Source organism: Pan paniscus, chromosome 13, assembly GCF_029289425.2.
Source record: "Pan paniscus chromosome 13, NHGRI_mPanPan1-v2.0_pri, whole genome shotgun sequence".
Lineage (NCBI taxonomy): Eukaryota > Metazoa > Chordata > Mammalia > Primates > Hominidae > Pan > Pan paniscus.
In genome coordinates, this window is record NC_073262.2 from 131,872,436 (window position 1) to 131,892,592 (window position 20,157).

At 41.9% G+C, this 20,157-nt stretch overlaps 1 protein-coding gene across 2 annotated transcripts in view; it reads right to left on the reverse strand.

Annotated features, from left to right (window-relative positions):
- The window catches only part of PID1 (phosphotyrosine interaction domain containing 1), a 795,439-nt gene extending 775,559 nt beyond the window's left edge, over nt 1-19,880 (reverse strand). The window contains exon 1 of one of the 2 annotated variants that reach the window (XM_034955313.3): nt 19,541-19,880. In XM_034955313.3, coding sequence (XP_034811204.1) covers nt 19,541-19,570 — 30 coding nt within the window. In that variant the 5' untranslated portion in view covers nt 19,571-19,880. The remainder of the gene's footprint in view (nt 1-19,540) is intronic. The other variant, XM_034955315.4, reaches the window with a different exon arrangement.
- Nucleotides 19,881-20,157: the final 277 nt, after the last annotated feature.

Consider the following 20,157-nt stretch of genomic DNA (forward strand, 5'->3'; position numbering starts at 1 on the left):
GAACTCCCCAAGATGTGAGTTTTAACATAGCCATGACTTTGCCTTTCATTTTGGCCAAACTTGGTTTCCAATTTCTAAAGCAGGCTTCTGCTCATATTTATAATGTGAAAATTTTCTTAAATGTTAACACTTATGAAATCGTTATGCTACATAAAAATTCCCCTGAGTGTGAGATACATGAAGAAATGCAAGAGATGAAAAATAATTTGCTCTATCACACATTTTCATATTTACCATTAGGCATTAAAAGCTTCAAATCAAAATTAAATTTCCTATGTAAAATTAAAAAGACAAATAGCATCAGTTCCTTAAATTAGCAGAAGCAGGCATCTGCTAAAGTTCTGAGGTAGACATTCAGTGCATTTTACAAGAAATCAACAATATGTCCATTTCTTCCAGTCCTTGGATCAAAATAAGTCCATTCGTTCTCTTCATCTATAACCCAATAAATAAGTTTTGATGGCCATCTAATGCAAAGATAATGCCCTCTTAACCGTAAGCTAAAAAAAAAAAAAGAAAAGCTTAAAAAAGGAAAGAAAAAAAAAACACACACAAAGAAAGCAATGGCTTTGAAGCAACAGCCAAATTTGCTTTTGTCCAATTCATTTGTGTCTTCCAGCCCACCAAGAGCTTACAGCCACTGAAAAGAGAAGATGGAAGAAAGGAGAGGTGGTGATGGCCCCTTGGAAAAGCCATAAAAAAGTGTCTAAAAGGCTCAGCAGTTAGCAAGAGAGTTCAAAGAAATCAGGAATGGAAAGAACTTCACTCCCATTAATTATAGGGAAAGGAGGAAGAGAGAAGCAAGAAAGGAAGAAAGTTGTTTTTGTTTTTGTGTTTTTAAGTTGGGGGCAGAAAACACAGATGTGGTCACAAATAACAGAGCAATTCCACCTTACTTGCAAAGTTGGGATCCCTGTAAATGCAAATTAATTTTGATTTCCAAAAGACTCCCTCTAAGTTTCATCGACTGCTTGCCTACTCCTAGGACGTGCCAGCACACATCCTTTCCAGTGCAGAGCAAATACATATCTCATGGGCCAGCTCCTGTTCAGCAAGGGCATTGAATTACATTATGAAGAAAAATGCCAATTCTCTGGGCCAAGGAGTAAAGAGATCAGCATTGAGCTTGAGCTATTTACCATTAACAGAGTAGAGAGGAGACATAAATTAGTAGGTTTTTTAAATTCTGTATTCTTCTTTCCCTAGCCTGCCTTACTTCCAGAAAACCCCTGAGCTGTATCACTCAGTCAACTTCCTAAAACAGATATTGGCTGTACTCTATACCTGAATATTTAAATATAATTTCTCCAAGAAGATTCCCACAAGGGGAATACTAATTTGAATTTCTTTGGTTGCACAACACTTCCCCAAATTTGCACTTTTGCAAAGCCATTCATTTCCTACAAAGCATCAAGTTCCTAGAGAAAAGACAAGGAGGTGGGTGGGGAAGGGGGTAGGGGGTGCCAAGCTAACTAATGCCAGATGAACTTTCTTGGATCCAGAGGGCTTTGTTTTGAAGATTTCTGCCTTGTGTTAAATCAAAGTAGCAAAGCAGGTCTTGAAAACTGGGGAACTATATTCTCTACCCAGAAGGTCAGGACTGCCAAAGTTGGAGGTATTTAACTTTCTGGGCTTAAGAATCCACATTGTCCTAGAGTGAACTTACAGAGCCATTCACATTTTTAACCAACGACTACAAATGTTTCTTAAGAAATGAAGCTCAGACAGACTAAGGCCATGTCTTCTTTGACTATTTTGGCCAAAGCAGCTATTTGCATCCCTGACACTATTTCCACTCTAGGCTCAGAGATAAGAGGGATTTGTTTCATAATGTGTACCAAAATTACTTTATTTGTTTTGGATGCAGTAAAAGCATCATTACTTAAAATGACACTTTGCTTTCTCAGTGCAGCAATTTGGCAGGAAGGTGAGAGTGACATCCAAGTTATAAAAATCTTAAGATTTATAGGAGATGCCAATAGCAGGACTACACCCTTATAAACAACAAGGACCAAAAAACCTTTCTCCAAAGATGGGCCAGAACCTGGAAGCTGTGGGCCAGTACTACGGTAAAATGAGGATTATCTTCATTCAAAGTCACTTAATAAAGTAAGGGTATGCGCTTAAAAGAAATTCCAAGCAAAAAAAAAAAAAAAATTGCACCCTTTCTCCATCCCCCAGTTAAGCATGCACAGTTTTTACACGGAAGGGTACCCATATACGAGGACACTGTGCATCCATGGGTTTCTGGTATTTTACAGAGCTTTCAAGCATGGCTCCTTCACTTTTCCCCAGACATATGCTCTGCCCCACATATCACCTGTTGTGAAATAGAATTTGAAGACTGAACATCAATTGGTTCAAGGGAAATGTTACCTGTATATCATTCAGTTCTATGGTTGCAAGCAATAGACACCAACTCTGGCTGACTTAAGCAGAAAGAAAAAATATTGGAGTAACACTGAATTGAAAGGAGAAGGAGAGGATCCAGCTCAGAAAGGAGAGGGACAGAGCCACTACCAGGATCTGGGCAGCAGGACGACAGACCCTCTTTGGAAATGGTTGCCAGCATTATCAGCTCTGACTACTTTGTCTTTTTGTCACCCTGCTGAGGATTCCAACTCCCGGGAGAAAGTGTCTAATCAATCTAGTTTGGGTCACACATAGTCCCCGTGGCTAAAGAATGGCACATTCATTACGAACAACAACAAAAAAACCTCCAAAATTGAATGGAGTCTCCCTACTGAAGAGGGATAGAATAGTTCCCCAAAGCAAAATCAGGGTGTTGTTACCAGAAGATGGGAAATGAAGCTGAACAAAAAAACAAAAACAAAAACAAAACACAGATGTCCACTTCTGCTTCTACATAAACAGTCTTAGCATTCCTATTGAACTGTTTATTTTTTCAACTTCTAGGGACAACTTTGGCAAAAACTACAACTAATGCTATTACCCAAGTCTGCATTACAATGTCCCATATAAAGAACCACGTGATAAATTCCAGGGCCTTCAAGTTAGAAAAACGTCAGGGCTCCAGATGAGCCAATATACATTCTTCTATTAGGCCATGAAGGTTAAGTAACTAATCATGTTTCTCTTTTTCCTTGGGCTGCTAGGAAGCTCAGACCTAAAAGTTTTAGGCTGAGTTATGACCTTGGTTATAATTCTAGTCTAGGTTTTCAGGCACAACTAAATTCCTCCTTTCATTATATGAGTGGTGTTCAAGGGGTTTTATGTTTAAATGGTATGTTTTAATGTTTAAATGATATGTTTCTCTTTTATTGACAAGTACTTCAAAAGCATGTGAATTTTTTTCCCTTACTAACCAAAAGCCAACCTTTTCAGAACTATATAGGAGTCTAATGTATATTTGTATTTTCTGAGTTTGTAGTTTGGCCAGGACTTTTATATTCTGTGGGCATCACCATCCCTTTCATTTTCTGCTACTGCAGAAATAATAAGCTTCTGCAGCAGAAACTATTTCAGATGAATTTCTGGTTTTAAAAGGTGCTACAGGAAAAACAGATTCGATGAGAGAGAGTATGCACACTAAATCTCAATGTGATTAGAGTGTGCAATATTTTTTCAAATAGTTATCAATAGAGTTCACTTTTTATGGGAAGGGGGTCAAATGGAGAGCAATAGACAACTGTCTCAAGTCTATAATAGCCTCATCCAACTCAGATGGATGATGGACATCTCAGGGACTGGAATGCACACAGCATCCGCGCTTTCATGAATCAAGTGGATGGGTTGAGGGTGGGAGATCTAATTCATTGTTTTATAGCCCAAGCCACTGTGTGAGTCGATTCCAAGTACATTTATGCTAAAAATCATCAGAATCCTGTAACTGCAGGAAATGGGTAGCGTTAAACAGATGGGTTCCACACCCGGCAAAGTAAATGAAAGCAGCAGGAAGTTTGCTCCCAAGATGACCAGTAAAATGTCTGCAAAGTGCTTTTCAGTGTTTTTTGGTGGGAATGGAGATTCTCTAAATAGAGAGGTATTACCACCATTATGGATGTTTTTCAGTTTGGGTTTTCTGAAATGGCATTTGAATGGGTCTTCCATCGGCTGATAATCTGTGAGGTATATGTTGAAATCCATTAAATTAAAAAATTATTCTCCACCCTCTACATGTCCTCCATTTTTGGAAGTAATCTCTTCCAATGTTTGGCAGTAAAATTCCCCAAAATAAGCCAATATCATAACAATGAGAAGTTTTAGTTGCCTGGCGTGGGATATGTAGGAAACAGGGATCTGCATTTAGTTAAAAGTAGAAGAAGCCTCCCACTTGTGCCTGGAACCCCTCCCAGATGCTCTAGATTAGAAAATAGGATAAACCCCAACACTTCTAGTTTCTATGCATTGGTTTGCCCAAGAGACAAGCAATGACCACGGCTCCCCACTCCAATCATGAAAACTCCATCGCACAGCTCTCAAAAGAGAGGGGACAGAAGTTGGCCTCCATGCACCTGAAGGTGGGCTGCGAGAGCTGTGCTTGGAGAGCAATGAATGGTGCTAAACAAGTAAAATCAGTTACCACCTTGGTCTTTAAGAGTCAGAAGACCAAGGACCTGGTTCTGTTTCCAACACAAGGTGAACTTGAGAGGCAGCTTTTACATTGGCCAAATGAAGGAGCTGAACTAGATTGGTGTCCCCAATTCAAGTATCCACAGGGCTCAGCAAGCTGGGTGACTCAGTGAGATGCACCAAGGAAAGCTCAGAACCAGCTGGAGGCCACATCCCATCCAGATGGAACAGCAGCTGCTCAGTGGTCGCTATTTGAAAATTCAAGCCCTCCGTGATCTGACGTTTTTCAAAAGAATTAAGAAGTCCAGATTTTCTTATAAATTCCTCTAATTTTCGAACCCTGGAAATGAATTTGTAAAGATTTTATATATTGAAGGAGCCGAAGGAAATATTTCTGCAAGCTAGAGCCAAACCTCAGGCCCACAGTTTGTCAACCTAAAGGAGTTCAAGTATTGAAGCACCCTGGACAATGGAATGCTTCTTTACAAAGGAGCTAAAGCTGTCTTCTTCCTTCACTTGGAAACTCCCAGGGCACTGGCGTCTTAAATGCTACAAGAAGTCTTGCACTAAGTAATCAGCCTGACTTTGTTTCATCTAAGGCTTCCCCAAATTATTTAAAGACTGAAACTTCTGTGGCAAGACTTATGAGCAACACACTGAATTCATGGGACACGCTTTGGGAAACAGCAAACCTCTATTATTCACATGGCTGTAAAGCTCTATGCTTTTATTCCTAGGGTACCCTTGGATCTGAAATAGGGGAAGATATTAGTATTTATCTGACTCCCAAAGATGTGCCGGATACTAAGCTACGCTCTTTGTATTCCATATCTCAATTAACATTCACGGCAACCAGGAGCTAAGTGTTATAATATTATCCTTATTTTTAAGTTGAGAAAATACAAACACAAAATACATATCAGAGGCTCTGAAATAACTCCTAATAAGTGAAGCAGCCAAGATTTGTATCTATGGGTGCCTAATTTAAAAACCCATGGTCTTTCCACTGTTTAACAGTCTGAATGGGTTACAAGTGGTCTGACTTGTAACCTAAAGAAATATTCTCATTATCCCCATTTCCCCCAAACTGCTCACCCCTGTGGCTTTAGATCTGCTTTTATGATCCCTCAAAGTGTCCAAGCTCTTCCTCTAAAGGGCATTGTTTTTCCAATTGAGTCAGATAATCCACCAAAGCATTCAACGCCTGAGCAGGGTGAGCATGTGATGTCTTGGCTCCAAGTAATAATGTATTAGTATCCAACAACTGCATTCAATATCTTATAGATAATTATGGTGGAGCATTCATGTGCCAGGGACAGTGCTAACTGCTCGTGTGACTTCCTCTAGCCTACCATTTCTCTCTCTTTCTTTGTGTGCACATCCTTTGCCCCTCCGACTCTCCTGTCCCCTCTTCCTGGCTTTCTTGTCCACGTGATGTCCCTCACTTCAATGTATTTCATTTCTTTCCTTCACCCTCAAAATAGAGTTAGAAGCAGAAGTACAGTAGTTTACTTGCTGTCTCAGGATAACCACATGTACAGGTTGACAGGGGATTCTCGGTTTATGCCTGCTGTTCCAGTTAATTTACAATGCATTCATCACCTCGACAGAGCCCCAGACTGGACAATATGCCACATCGTTTCCTTACATATTTATTGAACAAAGTCTTATATTCCTTACCCTTGACCTTAAAGGAGGTTGAGTTGAATGTCTCAAATTTTCCTCCTTGAGGGGCAAAATGTTTTTAAACTACTAGGTTAAAGTCATTTTGTGAATGTTTCTCATTAGCTTTTTACTGAGGGTCAGTTGCCACTAGTGAAGTTATTCCATCCTGTCTGGTTTTCAGTTGCCATATTCCTGAGAAAAACAATTGTCTCACAAGGAATCCAGACCCTACGTCTGCTACACACATTACTTTAATCCACAAACTAGAATCAAGACCCACTAATGGTTTTGCATGATGGATTTGCTCTTTGCTTTCTGTCACGGGAGGAAAAATAACAAGAAGGCAGCCCAGCCAGTCACAGGGGCCACATCCCAGAAATTTACCCTTTCAACAGCAATATCTCCTGAGTCTACTGGCCATGGAGGCTGGAGCCAGGCACTGCGATACAGGGCTGGAAAAGGTCTCAGAGGACTGAGCCAGAAGGGAGAGTCAGCTGGAACACCAACATGCTAGAAACAGGAGAAAAATGCATGAACTAGGAGCATGAACGAGAAACAGGGCCATCCAGAATGAGGAAGAATCAACAAGGCAACGTGAACTTTCCACCCTTTGGTCTGGATTTGTTCTCTTGCTCAACCACTAGTTTGACTAAGATCCCTAGGCAAACTGAGATGGGTGAAAAATGTCATTTCAAGAACTAAATGAAGAAATGTTTTAAAAGAAGAGAATGCCAAGAAAAATTATAGAGTTCATTATTTATATTCTGGGTTAGAATTTTTATTTCCAGTAAAAAGGAAATGAAAATGACAGGGAATTCTCAGGAGTGAGAACAGAAACAGTGTATTGTTTAGTTCTCCCAACATCTAGCACTATGCCTGGCAAATAATGAGGATTTCACATACACATTTTTAACAGCTCTGTATAGATAGAGTTGACATATAATAAGCTGCACAATTTGATTTGTTCTCAATGAATGTATAAACCCATGAATCCATCACATAATCAAGATGTTGATCCTGGCTAACACGGTGAAACCCCGTCTCTACTAAAAATACAAAAAATTAGCCGGGCCTACGTAGTGGCGGGCGCCTGTAGTCCCAGCTACTCGGGAGGCTGAGGCAGGAGAACGGCGTGAACCCAGGAGGCGGAGTTTGCAGTGAGCTGAGATCGCGCCACTGCACTCCAGCCTGGGTGACAAAGCGAGACTCCGTCTCAAAAAAAAAAAAAAAAAAAAGATGTTGAACAAATCCATCAACCCCAAAACTTACCCCAATCCCCTTTCAGGCCCCTCCCTCCAAGTCCATCCTCAGGTAACTACTGATCTGAATAAATCATTTTACCTTCCCACCAGTAGCGTATGAAAGTTCCTGTTTTTCCACATTCTCATCAACAGTTAGCAAGGTCGTAGTTTTTTTTTTTTTTTCAGTAGTTCTAATAATTGTGTAGTGATACCTCATTATGATTTTAATTCACATTTACCTAATGACTAATGACACTGAACATCTTTTCAGGCCATGTATAGACCTTCTTAGTTCAAATCTTTTCCTGGTTTTTAAAAATTGGATTCTCTTTCTTATTATTCAGTTTTGACAGTTTATTTATCCTAGATCTAAATCCTTTAATATATACATGAGATGCAAGTATTTTCTCCCAGCCTGAATCTTACCTTTTCATTCTTTTATCCATATCTTTTAAAGGGCAGAAGTTTTTAATTTTGATAAAGTCCAATTTTTTCTTTGTTGATTGCATTTTTGTCATTGTTCTAAGGAATCTCTGCCCAACCCAGAGAAACTCTGGGATGTAATGAATATGTTCATCATCTTGATTGCAGTAATGTTTACACAGATACACACAAAGGCACAAAGATTTTCTGCTGTTTTTGTCCAGAAGTTTTATAACTTTAGGTTTTATATTTAGATTTATGACCCATTTTGAGTTAATTTTTGTAAATGGCATGATGAATGGATTGAAGTATCTGGGTTTGTTGATGTTTTCACTGTCATTTTGTATATGAATATCCAATTGTTCCAGCATCATTTGTTGAAAACACTATTATCCTTTCTTCAGTTGCTATGGTCTAGACTCATATGTTAGAATCCTAATGCCCAAGGTAATGGTATGAGGAGATGAAACCTTTGGGGAGGTCATGGGAGTGGAGCCTTCATGAATGGGATTAGTGCCCTTACAAAATAGGCCTAAGAGAGCTCATCCAGCCCTTACCTTATGTGAGGACACAGCATGAAGGCACCATTTCTATGAATCAGAAACAGGCCTTCCCCAGACACTGAATCTGCTGGCATCTTTATCTTGGACTTACAGCTTTAAGAACCATGAGAAACTAATGTCTGTAGTTTCTAAGCTACTCAGTCTAAGGAATTTGTTACAGCAGCCCCCAAGCAGACTAAGACACTAGTGAACTATCTTCTCTGCACCTTTGTCAAAATAATATATATTTCTGATCAAAAAGCATAACTCTCAATAAAAGCCCTCATTGACAGCTGCTGAAATTTAAAACATGTATACTCTGACTCAGCCATATCAGTTTTGGCAGTTCAGCCTAAAGAAATACAGGCACCAGTAGGTCAGGATATACACAAAAATTTATAGCAGTATTATTTATAGGGGAAAAAAACAGAACATGAACACAACCTAAATACTCCCTCAAGAGGGAATGGGGGAATGAGTAAATAAATTATAGTCCAGCTTCACCACAAAATTCTACACAGGTACTAAAAGGAATGAGTTGGGTCTACATATATTGACCAGAAAAGATACCCACAAAACACTGTAAAGTAGAATTTTTTAAAAAGTTGCATATATATATATGTATATATATGTGTGTGTGTGTATATATATACATATATATAATTGAAATTCATGAGAAAAATCAAACATGTGTTTACACATATGTATACATTTGCAAAAGCCTGGGGAAAGTATGTGGAAAAATAACCACTAGATAGAAGGAAACCATGGGTTTCCTTCATGGGTAGAATTGGGAATTGGAAAAGGCACAAAATTACTAACTTCTTTACATACTTCTAAACTGACTGATTTGCTACCCTAAGCAGACATTATTTTGTAATTTTTAACAATCAAGAAAGTAGTAGACATGACATGGAGCAGATGTAGAGAAAATTCTGATTGCCATTTTTTTTTTTTTTTTTTTTTGGTGGCTGGTCAAGTAGGGATAAATATCTTGGTGACTGGTAGATACCCAAAAGAAAATTCTACACTATTATAGATTAAATTGTGTCCCTCTAAAATGTACATGTTGAAATCCTAACCCGTAGTACCTTGACATGTGACTTTATTTGGTCAGTAAGGTGGGCTCAACCACTAACCCAATATGACTGGTTTTCTTATAAACAGGGGAAATCTTGACATAGAGACACACACACAGAAGAATATCACATGAATACTGGAGTGATGATGCCACAAGCTAAGGAATGCCAAAGGTTGCCAGTAAACTACCAGCGGCTAAGAGAAAGCCAGGAGCTGTGTCTCCCTCACAAGCCCTCAGGACAAATTAACCCTGCCAGCATCTGATTTCAGACTTCCAGCCTCCAGAACTGTGGGACAACCCACAATACCAGTACCACCCGGTTTGTGGTACTTTGCTATTGCAGCCCTAGGAACAAATACATTAAGCTACCAAGATTTTATGTCCAAAAGCAAAATAGCTACCACCAGGACCAGGCCCCATAGCCTCCAGCTCACTTACTAGGAAACAACCTCAGAAGACTTGGAAAGGAAACAGCAGTTGCCACTGCCCACATTACAGGTGGCTTGTACAGCAGGATTCCTCTCTCACCTGAGGAAAAGTAGGCCCATTCCTGACATGAAACCATCAAAGCATGCAGTGGGTGAATCTGTGAATTTATTCTCAGACCCACAACTATAAAGCAACTCTGAGGAAAGGTTTGTCATGAAAGGATTAGGATGGATCTAACAATTATGCAGCTCCTTTCCCCTGGTAACTGTCCATTCCCCTCCTGCTCCCATGGACACAGGGGATATTCCTTCTAGAGAAGAGAATGAAAAGCAAAACAGCATTTTAAGACCAGAATGACTCTTCACTCTCAGAAAGAGACACTGACAGAGCAGTTCTGCAGTTGGACAGGCTCCCTGCCTTCATCTCAGAGGGACTGGAAACATTTGTGCCTTCCTGGCTGTATCAAAAAAAGACAAGCTTGCCCAAGAAAATAAGTATTATGACATGGCTGACTTTTTTTTTTGTCTTCAAAGTGAGTTCCAGAATAAGAACAGGCTCTTCACTAAAATAATTTATACAGTTATCAAGTAAAAAACAAAACAAAACACCAAACCAGGTACAAATAATCAACCTGACATACCATGAGGCTCACCTGGAGGTCAATTTAAATATATTTCTTTGTCAGCTTACAGGTTTTCCTAGTCAGGAAGAGGCAAATCACAGAGGCTGCTACCCAGAGAGCCTACAGGGACTCTGACAACCTAGTTTGTTTTGAGGATAAAATCCTTAATACTAGTCTTCCCTTGGTCTCAGCCTGTCTGGAAAAGTTTCACTGAGGTCCACCTCAAAGTGACTGTGTTTCACATTCCAGCCCATAAGTTTCATCTCCAAAGCGAACCATCTTCAGGCCTGAAGCTCATGTACCATATTTTCCAGAGGACCTTCCCTGAGCAACACAGCACATGTTACACTCAAGGTTTGCCGCCTTTTCCGAGGATGTTGTCCACCAGAAGGAAATAAAGAAGAAGCAATAGCTTAGTTGTTTGCTGTTTTCATTTTTTTTTTAATCCACAGTAGATAAACTCACACTCGGTATTAAAAAAAGGATTCCTTATAGACACATGCATTGTGTCCCAGTATGTGAAAGTTGGGGATACCTACATCACAGAAGTAGAGTGACCAAACATAGTCAAGAGGCTATATGGTTTCACTGGTGTAGTAGCTACCTAGGGCTGTTGTAACAAATAACCATAAACTGGGTAGCTTAAAACAACAGAAATTTAATCTCTCACCATTTGGGAGGCTGGAAGTCCAAAATGTAAAGGTTGGCAGGGCCACACACCATCCAAAAGCTCTGGAGAAGAACATGTCCTCGACTCTTCTAACATCAGGTGGTTGCCAGCAATCCTTGGCATTCCTTGGCTTATGATGCCATAACTCCGGTTTCTGCCTCGATCTTCACAATGGCCTTCTCTGTGCCGCTTCTGTGTCTTCAAATCTCTCCTTATAAGGACATTAGTCATTGGCTCTAGGGTTCACCCTAATTCAATATGACCTCACCTTAACTTGCTTACATCTGCACAAACCTTATTTCCAAATAAAGCTACATTCACAGGTACCAGGGGTTAAGACTTCAACACATCTTTTAGGGGAACACAATTCAACCTTCAACAATGAATAACATATGGAGGCTTGGGTTTGAATCTGAATTTTGGTCCCTTAGTAGCTGTGTCGGTTAGGAATGTCAAAGATACATGTAACAGAAGTCCCAATTCACATATGGGCATAAACAAATGAAAGGGGGTCACATTTTTCTCATATAACTTTTGTTAGGAGGTAGGTTCAGGTGCTGCTTACTGATCCAAGTCCTTCCATCTTATCATGCTAGCCTTCTTAGTGGACTGGTTTTAAGGCTTGTCATTTATTGCTGCAGAATCACAATATGGCTGCTGCAATGCTAGACATCACATCTATGCTCAGGACAGCAAGAAGACAGAAAAGGAGGAAAAGGCTATTTCCCCGAGAAGCTTCATTTGTTATTCATGAAGGTAAAGTATCTTTAGTAGATATCCTCTCATATCCCAATGGTTAAAAACTGGTCTCTGACAATCCTTGGACCAGTATGAGATTATTATCATGGCTGGGCTAGAACACCCACCCTCAGGCCAAGGTATGACCATCTGCTGCCTGAACAAGCTGGGGCTTCATCTGCAGAGAAAAAGGTGAGATGGAAGATGTGTAGTTAATGAACTCAAGCAAAAGTTATCTGTAGTCTCTGGAGAACTGTTACATCATCCAGAAAAATGAGACAACAAAATCTCTGTCCCTTAGAATTTTCTCAAGGATTAAATATGCCTCTCATATAAAACAAAATGTCTGCTCCATGACACAAGAGGCACAGTGCTTAGGAGTGCAGACCCTACAACCAGTCTGCTGGCTATGAACCCCAGCTCTACTGCCACAGGCTGTTGGGAGGACAGGTCAGTGCTGGGAACACAGTAAATGCTAAGAAAAAGTTGGCTGCTATTGTTATTATTACTGACACTACTACTAAATAAGCCTGCAATGAATGGTAGCTGACATTTCTTGATTTTCTCCATACTTGGAAATGAGCATGGCTGGAAAAGTAAAAATCACCAATAAAACCCGATTAAATGAGAGTCTGCTAGCAGCACTGCTGGAGTGGAAGGAAATGTTGCTTCTGGGACCCTGACCACAGCACCCCTTCTCTGTGCCCTGTTTGAGAATACTTGCCACGCTATATAACCTTCTAGCTGTGGCTAGTTGGGAGCAAACATGCATTTGATGGCTTCTAGAATGGCTTCACTTATCTAAAATTTCTTTTGGAGCAGTGGACTCTCAACTCAATAGTATACACGAAATTTCCCAATAGTCAACTTCAGCACGACTTCCCTTACTACATTTATAACATGAGAGAACTAACACTTCATCCTGACCTGGAGACCACTGCCTGGCAGAAACTAAAGGAGATATAAGAGGTATGTCAACTCAGACCATTTTCAGGATAGTCACGCCCAGGCCTCTCTAAAACAGGGACCCAAGTGATCAAGGGCCACAAGGTATGTGGCCCCCAAGTCCCAGCCCAGCTCACCCATACCCTAACACCCACTATCATATATGAACCTCCATCATCTTCACCCCCAACTGTAAAGACAATTGCATTCTGTGCATCACACTTTCCTATACATTGAGAATAAAAGGAGCTTCCCCAAGTGAGGAGACAGAGACAAGTGGACAGTGAGCAGGTCATTAACATACTGGTTCTGGTTTATAAAGCTGAGCTAGCTAGGGATCTTCTTCATATGAACAGAAACACTGAAAGTTACAATCATACTAGGAAATATATATTAAGTCCAACTTTGAACAATAAGGAATAGGACTGTGAGTCCTCTAAGTTTACAACTATGCCCTTCTTCTCACCCTTCACCCACACCCAGCATAGTACTTGGGACGTAGTAGACGGACAAGAAAGATGGACAGAAGAGAAGACAGGAGCTTAGATCTAAATTCAAAACTCCATTCCTACAGTGACCAACCATAACAACATTAAGAAGTGCTTCTGTTTATTGAGCACCTACTATACGCTACATACCAAAATCTCTGCAAAGCACATCTCTCTATTTTACAGATAGGGAAAGCAAAGCTCAGAGAAGTTACAAAACTGAAACATTGCTAGTAAGCGATTGAGTCAAAATTATTTATAAAGAGACAGATATGCTTTTTTTTCGTTATTTTTTTTTACCCAAATGATTTCTTATTCAGGAAACAACCTGGCTAAGAAGGCCATTACTGGAGCCTCCCTTATCAAAGTAAGAACTCGGTTGAAACATAAGAGGGCAGAGGAATCCTGGGCCATCAGGCATGGGAAAGAAGACCTCAGCCAGATTATTGATCCACGTGGCATCAGCATTAAGTGGAAGAGCATGTCAAGATGCTGGAAGCATTGAAATATGCCAGTCACAAAACAAGTCTCTGTCTTTTCCCTGACACCTTCCTTTTGCAGTCTTTGGCCTCAAGGGTTGGACCTGGTGAATACACTGATGCTTTATCACTGATTAGCAGCTAAATAGGGATCACAACTTTTTTTTTAAGTGAACACAAAATGACAGTAGACTAATTCCACTAGACTTTAAGGAGGTCTTTGGACAAATGACTCAACTATTTCTTCTTGCTCTACTTATATAAAGCCTCTGTTTAAATTTGTGTCCACAGGGCTGAAAGAAGCACACTGCAGTCATTGAGTGTTCTGGACTAGTTTTATTTCCTGACCACTAACAAGTCCCTGAACTGCTGCTATTCACAGAATAAAATACCTTGTAGAAGGCAGCCTGATCTCCAGTACCCTTGAAGCTGTAAGGCTGATTCTCCCAGAGTCTCCTCCAAGGCTAATTTTCATGGTAGAATGGGGTCAGTGTGGAGGGGTATTGGTATGGGAGGCACCTAATCTGGAACATCAAACAAAATGCAAAAGTTGCCTAACACTCGAAGATCACTCAGTACAGTCAACACGAAACAGCCATTAGGCCATGGTTAAGCAAGGGGCACAGAGTTTGTTCCCAGGCTAGGATTTTGCAAATCGCTTGAAAGAGATTTGCTGACAAACTTGGAGAAAGACTCAATGATGTAAGATAGCATTTTATTCCTGAGGGAGACTAAGGCCCTGGATTAATGACAACTCCAAGTTTTCTTTATGAACAATAGGGCCCGATGTTTTGTGCTTACTCAACTACAATTGATTAAAACAACAACAAAATCTAGAATGGGTTTAGTGAGAAACCTGTGCCTCTGTAATAATAGCTGTTGTTTTTTTCTAAGCAACCGCTCTGAAAATCTCCAACCTCCTCCCTCCTTCTCCCCATTTTTTTTTGTCTAAACTTGGAATGAATGTGTACGCAATCCACCCTAATCACCGGCTTTCAAGGTCTCTAGTTTGGATAAATGCTATGTGCTTCAGCTGAAAAGCTCTTCAATGGCACTTGTGAATTTTAACTTCAGTAGAAGACAGCAGCTTATGTGCCACCAAAGATTTGAGCCACCATAAACAGAGTAGCCTTTGGTCAACCCGCTGCTTCAGCAAGAAATAGGACAGCAGCCTCTCTGAGCCCACAAAACAGTCATTGCTCTAACTGTATTTATTAATAACAACAGCACCAACATGTACATTGCACTGTGCCTGTCTTATCCTTCTGCACTATGGTGAAGTGCTTAAGAAGTAAGGATTGGAACCAAACTGTCTGGTTCAAACTCCAGCTCAGTTCATTTCTAGCTGCTCAACGCTGGCCAAATCACTTCGACTCTCTGGCCTTCAGTTTCTCTCTAAAATGGGGATAAAAGTGGTTACAGGATGCAAATGAGCCAGATAGTTAAAATAAAGCTCCTCGGCACAGTGCCACACACAGTGCCTGCACCACAAAAGCAGGTTACTAGTATCTTCCCATTCTTAATCCTTGCTCCTTTTGTCAATTTGGTCAGCCTGGAAAAGTATCAGATTTGCCGGTTTTCACCCTGCCTGATGGGCCAGGGCTAATGGTCTCCAGTTGACGTTTTAGAGGGTTCTCCAGTCTCACTTCTCAGGGGAAAAGTGAAAGTGGCATCATCATAGAGAAGAAAAATCTAGAACGATCCACACTCCAAGTCAAGACAACATCTACCAGATAGGACAAGGCAGAGAAAGGGTGAGATAATCCTCAGAGGAGGACTTTGGCTCCTAAAATCCCCAGATAGTATTTAGCTGGAAACTTCGACCACTTCATCAACCAAAAGTTTCAGAAGAAACCAAAAGAAAGCTTTTTCAGGATCTGGGGTCCTCCCTACTCTTCACTGTGTTTCTCCCTCTTGTGGAAGTGCTAGTACACAGACATTGGCCACAATGAGGATGAAAAAGGAAGTAATGGATGGAACAGAAAAAAATGCCCAGGCTGCAAAACTCAAATCCAGCTTTGTGAATAAAAAGCTGTTTTTTCTGAATCTGCCATAGAGAAATGGTAATCTCAGTGAAGACAGCTAGATGATTATATTGGAACCTTTATAGAATGCCTCATGAGAAGATGGTTACATGTAAACTTCACAATTAGAATCTGCTAGAACTCATATGCCTATCACATTCCACTCTATCCTAGTAATAACTACACCAAAGACCTTTAAGGATGTGTTGACCTCCTTTGTTTCTAAGTCAGTCTTGATTCATCTTTCTCCTCCTATCGAGGCCTCCAGAAAATGCATCTGGTAGCTCAGTGAAGACATTTGCTCTGAGAAAATACTTGTTCCTATGGATGGGACACACTCTTGCATGGATGGGTTTGTTACTTCTGAGGGATCCACCCAGTACAATCATCAAGTCAATCCAGAAACTCATACAAATTTTAAAATTTCAAGGCCAGAGGTAATCTCATCTCTATTTCATAAAAACCAGTAGGGTTTTTATTTGTTCAGAAAAGTCTCCTTTACTTTTCTGAAAGGAGTCTGTTTCAAATCTGCTTCTTTAAAAATGTATAACTCTCCTCAATACCTCCAAGAAAAAAAAAAAAGTCTGCTGTGCAGACGGGAAGGTGAAAAGAGAAGAGTTCATATTTATTCACTGTAAAAAGTTAGGGTGGTAAATTAAATCTTCACATCCCTTTTGATCCTATTATATTTTTAATGGCAGAAGCTCCCGGCGAGGGCTCGAGTGGGATGCAACAGAAGTTTTAACATTCAAGGGAGCAGATGAACTTGCCTCGGTTTGTGTGACTGAATGAGAAATTACCCAGCACAGCCCTGCTCAGGGCAATAGGTCCCTTTGCCTGTGCTGGATTTGGGTCAAACAGCTAAACCTCAAATCAGAAAATATCAGCATCATTTTGTGGGGACACAGAAATGTGGGTAACAATAATGATAATCAAACCTGATCAAAGATGCCATTTCCTGAGCAACGGAGCCAGTTGCTACACTCAAAAGTCCATTATTTAGAGGGTGACTGTTCTACACAAAGATCTATCACACTCCCCTGGGACACAGACTTCTCAAACCAGCCTCATCGAATATGAACTATATCATCAAGAAAGGGTCTGGTTATTTTCTTCCATCCCCTCTTTTGATTCTAGGTATTGATAAAATAAATTGACTCCTTAGTCCTATTAGGAAGTTCTGGGAATGTTTCCTTGACGAATTTTCTTCACTCTGGCTCATCTAAAGTAGAATGTTTGTATTAAAGATTAATGAGAAAAAAATTAATGAGGTTGAATGAGAAGGTTTAAAAAGATTTGTGAAAGGCACATGGAGCTCAGACATCATTAAAGAGCAGGACTCATTCTCAAGTTTCCTATCCAGCATGATATCCACTGCTATCTCTGTGGCCACAGAGCCTGGGAGTGGCAAAGTGGCCTCTCACTGAGGAATCGGACAGGCATGTTTCTATATCACGGTGGAAGGAAAAGAAAAGGAAAAAAACCCAGACAGCAAACAGAGATTGTGACAAAGATACCCACAAGGAATGTAAATAAAATATGATAAGCAGCTCACTCACCATCTCATCCTCAACAGCTCTTTCAGAGGCAAAAGTAAAAACATATAAATTATATGTTTTCAAGAAGAGTCAAGCAAAACTCTTTGGGAAGAAGCCACGGATATAAAAAAATTTTTCCGCATTTGTCTCACTTCTCTAATCTCAAGGCTTGAGATGTATGTACTTTCAAAAGAGACTCATTGAAATTTGGGCAGCATGAAGTTGAGCCCCCTGTTGGTAAGGACCTTCCAACAGTGACTCGGTCTTATTGGTGATAAGCCCTGTTTATATGAGCTTTCAAAAGCCTAAAAACAGGTTCTTTCAACATGACACCTTGAAATAAAATAAACGCATTGCAAACACCAACTGCAATAAACCAGGCTCACGCCAAAATGCCCACGTGCACATTTCGCAAATAAGGGGGAGACATTTCTAGTGAGGAGCAATCTCTATGGGAAGGCAAGCGAGAGCGCCCGCCTGCCAAGGGTCACCTGCTCCAGAGCGCACAGGATTCCCTAAGTGAAACAGGCCGGTAGGAAGAACTTGAATAGTCAAAAATCTACAAACTCTTCAGAGGTACAGATCATCAGGCCATAAAAGCCACCTCAAGGAACTTTGGTCACATCTCTCTAAGGACTTCCAAAAGCTACCCTCTGCACTTGAACAGGAAACCTGCCAGCTCCCCTCAATCATTCTGCTCCTTTGGAATAGAAGTTACGCCTTTAACCGAAGGAGAACTTCAAATGCGCCACTGGTATCTGGTGCCACTGCCAAAATATATTTACATCACCTTCTGCCAGTCATTCAGAGCCCAGTGCTGATATTCTCTTAGTAAGACAAGGAGGGGGTTAGGAGGTTGGTCATCCACCTCCTCATCTGCAAGGCTAAATGCAGGTTTTCTTGTTTATTCTACTCGAGACCCTGGGGAACTGGTCTGGTGTCTCAGGCTCTGATAAATTGAACACACTCCCCACAAATCATGGCCCAGGGAGATTTGGAAAGGAGCTGTGGGGGGGGTGGGGGCAGTTTCCGCTAAATGCAATGCCCTCTGCAGGTTGTTCCTCTGTACGAGGACTCCTAGACAAAGGTTAGCCTCTCCCTGCATCTGAGAAACTGAGCTTGGGGCTGTAAATGTTCATTGAGAAGCCTCCAACCTAGCCAGGGCCTGGCCTCACTGTCCTAAGTCTTCAGACGCACTCAGCCTCCAATGGTGCTGTATTTTACCAGTTAAACACGTCTTCAAAGTTTACTACGAAACAATGTGGCTCCTGGCTTGCCAAAAGTTTAACTGCAGGATTCAGTGGATTTTATCTGGCAGAGTAGCTGCCGTGACTCTTGACAATATTTGCCAGCAAAAGGCAGTCCTCAAACCTTGCAACCAGGGCAATCCCAAGGCCCAACGTGTCACTGAAGGAGTTCTTCTGGGAAAGGTCCCTCTTTCTCTTCAATCGCCTCCCGCACATCCCCAGCTTCCAGAATCCAATTCAAGGCAGTCTGGCATTTCAGGAGACAGCAGTAAAAAACTTTTGATGGGATAACCCAGGACATAAATATTCCTGACTGAACTTAGTTTTGATTCTTAAATATCTGAAGGAGCTTGGGTTTAAGGAAGATAAAGGGAGAGAACCAATGAATAGGGAAAAATAAAATAAGTAGCATACCATGACCAAGCCAAACCAAGCTTGATATTTCCACATTATATTGGCAAATGGATGCTTTCACATATCACTTGTTCTGTCTTTCCTGGAGACCACAAAAAAAAAAAAAAAAAAAAATCTGGATTCAAAAATCCTAACCCCAGACCACTGCATTGTGTCAGTGGAATGCAATCTAAATTGCCAGTCAGAAAGTCCAACCTTATATGTACCAACCAACACGCACACAAGCACCTCCAAGCCAAAAGTTGTAACGCCTGAATCCGTGCGTTTATCAATTTCATCATCCCCATACCCCTGCCGGGTTCCTGGCGCTGGGTTAAACCGACAGCATCATGTTGCCATCGATGCGTCTTACAAGATGGTTTTGGGCAAATCCCCTAAAGTAGGCAGAAGCAAAAACTAGGTTCCTCTGCCCGGGCACCTCCTCCTCCAGGCTGGCCCCCGGCCTCCCGGGTGCCCCTTACCTGCAGGCGCTCCGTGGCCGGCTGCCACATCTTCCAGCCCTGGGTTTTGGCAGAGGAGACGCTGGCGAGACTGTCGATCGCGCCGGGGGGCGAGGGGCTGGGGTCCCGCTTTACATCTGGGGTCGGTGTCCGCGGGATGTGCGTCCTGGCGCTGGCCACCGCCGCCGGGTGGGCGTAGGGGGCTGCGAGCAGGAGGAGGCGCGGCGCTCAGCTGCCGGCAACTTGTGGGCACGGCCGCGCGCCGGCTGTCCTGGCGCAGCTGCGAGAGGACTGCGCAGCTCCGCCCGGGCCCGGCGAGCGCGCGGCGGCGGCGGGGGCGGCCGCTCCCTCCTCCCCCGCCGCCGCCGCCCGGACCTGCGCGCTCTGAGCATGCCCGGGGCAGGCGCCCAGGGGCCGCGCGGGGCGGGAGTGCAGCGCGGCAGACTCTAAATCCTAGTGAGGGGTGAATGGGGAGGCTAGAACAGCCGGCCCTTACCTGCAGGAAGCCCCCATTGGGTTGGGGTCTGGGAAAAGGGACAGACTGGCTGAGGGGGGAAGGGCCTGGAGCCGGGGGTGGTGGGGGCAGCGGGGATGTCGGGGGTGGCGGGGGTGGGGGAAATTCCTAAAATAAGGAAACC